Genomic DNA, 3,122 nt, shown 5'->3' with positions numbered 1-3,122 from the left:
CCTTTGGTCCGCGACCGGCGTGGAATTAAGGTAGTCGAGTAAGTCATCGTTTCGTAGAACAGAGACATGGGCACAGTAAGTACTTACAGGTTAAGTGAATAACAATGGCCCATACCTGACTGCATTTCGTCTTTGGGCACTCCCTGAGGACTTGGCGCTCGACGGGCGCTTAAGGAGTGGACCCGTGCCAAGACGGAGTGGACCTGTGCCAAGACGACCAGTTAGTTGTATATGCGTATTGAGGTTCCAATACACGTGCATCCTGGCAACGATTTCTTTGAGTGACACTTGGGTCAACACAGAGTAGTTGTTTTTCGAGATTGTGGGCTATGGGGCAGGAGCAATGAGTGGAATGGCTTGGGTGGATGCCAAGAAAGGCTTGCGCCCATCATTCACAGCCACATCGTTCACGGCATGGATAGCGCTCAGGTACATCGTTCTCCACGCCACCATCTTCTTTTTACACCTGCGTGCACCACTGTGTCCTGCTAGACTGGTGTTGAGCACGTCCCTCTGGTAAGTGGCACTTTGTCGTTTCCGTCCCACAGGTGCGTACTCCACTGTCCAATGTGGATTGGTTTTGTTGCTCAACCCCGCTGAGAGGGTGCAACAGGTCCTTGTTGCATCACACCGTCAGGTCCATCGTGGTCCACGGTGACGTATCCCCACCATGCGTGAGTTGCCCACTATGTACTGCAGAGACTGAAGTGGAGACTCACCGTCCGGTACAGCGTCGTCCATGGAGCTGAGCCCCTTGGAATAGGTGAGTGTACCACTGTGTACTGCGTCAGGCTCAAGTCGCATGAACCAGAGTGGTGCCAGGGACGGAGTGGTGGATGCTGGGCTTGACCCTCAGGTGCATCGCCGCGCACGGCGCCATGGCCATTTCAAAGGTACGTAGGTCACTGTGTCCTGTGAATGTGAGGCTGTGGCTTACCTTCCGGTGCACCGTCTTCCACGGGTCTATTCCTGGGTTGGGAGATGGAATGACGGCGCCATGGCCATTTCAAAGGTACGTAGGTCACTGTGTCCTGTCATTGTGAGGCTGTGGCTTACCTTCCGGTGCACCGTCTTCCACGGGTCTATTCCTGGGTTGGGAGATGGAATGCTCTTTCCCTATAGGTTTGGATGGGGTGCTCGATATTGGGCTTGACGCCCAGGTGCACAGGCGTCCACGGCGCCATGGCCATTTCAAAGGTACGTAGGTCACTGTGTCCTGTCATTGTGAGGCTGTGGCTTACCTTCCGGTGCACCGTCTTCCACGGGTCTATTCCTGGGTTGGGAGATGGAATGCTCTTTCCCTATAGGTTTGGATGGGGTGCTCGATATATGGGCTTGACGCCCAGGGTGCACAGGCGTCCACGGCGCCATGGCCATTTCAAAGGTACGTAGGTCACTGTGTCCTGTCATTGTGAGGCTGTGGCTTACCTTCCGGTGCACCGTCTTCCACGGGTCTATTCCTGGGTTGGGAGATGGGATGTTCTTTCCCTATAGGTTTGGATGGGGTAGTGGATGCTGGGCTTGACGCTCAGGTGCACAGGCGTCCGCGCCACGGCCATCTCAAAGGTGCGTGGTTCACTGTGTACTGTGAGTGTCAGCATCTGGCTTACCCTCCGGTGCGCTGTCGTCCACGGACCTTCATTCAGCACATAGGTGAGGGGATCCCACCATATTCGAGGGCTGGACTTGAGGCTGACGCTCAGGTGCACAGGCGTCCACGGCGCCACGGCCATCTCAAAGGTGGGTAGGTCACTGCGTGCTGTGAGTGTCAGCATCTGGCTTACCCTCCGGTGCGCTGTCGTCCACGGGCGTTCATTCAGCACATAGGTGAGGGGTTCCCACCATATTCGAGGGGTTGGACTTGAGGCTGACGCTCAGGTGCATAGGCGTTCACTGTGCCATGGACATCTCACATGCGGGTTCCCCACTGCGAACTGGGGAATCCAGTTCCACACCGTCCATCCGGTGCTTAGCTATCAACGTGGCTATTCCATCCCACAAGTAAGCACCCGACTGGGTGGTTGGAAGGTCAGTTGAAGGTGAAACGTCGGGTTCGCCGTCCTCCGTCTGGCACCATCCCTTACAACATGACCCCACCCCACCGATCTTTCTAGCTGTCTGGATAGGACATATTACAGTATTGCAAATGTTTTCGTACTATTCATTAATACACATTTTAATTCAATGCCATTATATATATGCTGATCCCCTGACTTCACAGTATCCCCCGCCTTCACAGTGGGCTACTTAGACTGCTGGAGTGGAGCTATGTGCTGCCCATAGTGATTCACGGTATTTATTCCATGCGATCACACAGTACTCTACTACAGGATGTAGTGTAGCAATGTGTAGGTGGAGTCTATGCAGCTCAAGGTCGGCACGAGATCGATGTCCTCTACTGTCTACCCCGTTTATATGGACGATTTGCCTTGCAGGATCACATGGAGTCGAAGCGTTACTAGTAGGGACCATAATATTGCCACGGCAGACTTCACCTGTGAGTTGGCGGATAACTAGCGCGCTACTACTTTCCATCCCAATCGATATGGCTTTTGCATCAGTGCCCCTCTCGATGTCATGGGATTGACAGAATTATCAAGGTTCGCTTAATTCCCCTGGCATGTATCCGGGACTCCGCCTGACATCGTGACCATAGTCATGCCATTCCACCCTCTGTATCTGCACTCGCGAGGCTGCAGAGGGCTTAGAGGCGTGTGCGCTATGCCTTATTCCCAACGGAATTTGGACCTGCAATTTGCCGCCCGGTTTTTTCACAGCTTGGAATAACACTATCTCGGGTAAGTATTCCTTCAGAGCCCAGACGTTCCAGCTTCACACGTATCTTTATGGTATCTAGAGTTCAACTATCTGTGCGCAGCACCCTCCACGCCTCCTCGCGGGGTGACATTCACAACCCCCAGTCTACCTCCCTCTACGGGATCTCCATCGGGGCCTCCAATTCCATGCCAGCCGGATCCGACGAGGGGGCTTGGGAGGGTTGAGCTCCCTGGAACAGAGACGGTTACGACACCCGCGCACTCGGTCGCTCCAGCGGAGCCGGTCCCACCACAGTCCTCATTTCTCACAAGTGATCTCGCTCCTTCACCTATTGCGACATTGCC

At 54.4% G+C, this 3,122-nt stretch overlaps 1 protein-coding gene across 1 annotated transcript; it reads left to right on the top strand.

Annotated features, from left to right (window-relative positions):
- Nucleotides 1-343: 343 nt before the first annotated feature.
- CC1G_15837 (hypothetical protein) lies at nt 344-2,251 on the top strand (the record flags this gene model as incomplete). Its single annotated transcript, XM_002909981.1, has 9 exons — nt 344-516; nt 732-763; nt 823-893; nt 1,169-1,197; nt 1,356-1,384; nt 1,541-1,566; nt 1,712-1,740; nt 1,887-2,001; nt 2,240-2,251. 9 exons carry the CDS (start codon nt 344-346, stop codon nt 2,249-2,251), a joined length of 516 nt encoding a protein of 171 aa, XP_002910027.1.
- Between the last annotated feature and the right edge of the window lie 871 nt (nt 2,252-3,122).

This window comes from Coprinopsis cinerea, assembly GCF_000182895.1.
Source record: "Coprinopsis cinerea okayama7#130 chromosome Unknown cont3.34, whole genome shotgun sequence".
NCBI lineage: Eukaryota > Fungi > Basidiomycota > Agaricomycetes > Agaricales > Psathyrellaceae > Coprinopsis > Coprinopsis cinerea.
Note: the sequence above shows the minus strand (reverse complement) of the source record. Positions and strands in the feature narration are given on the sequence as shown.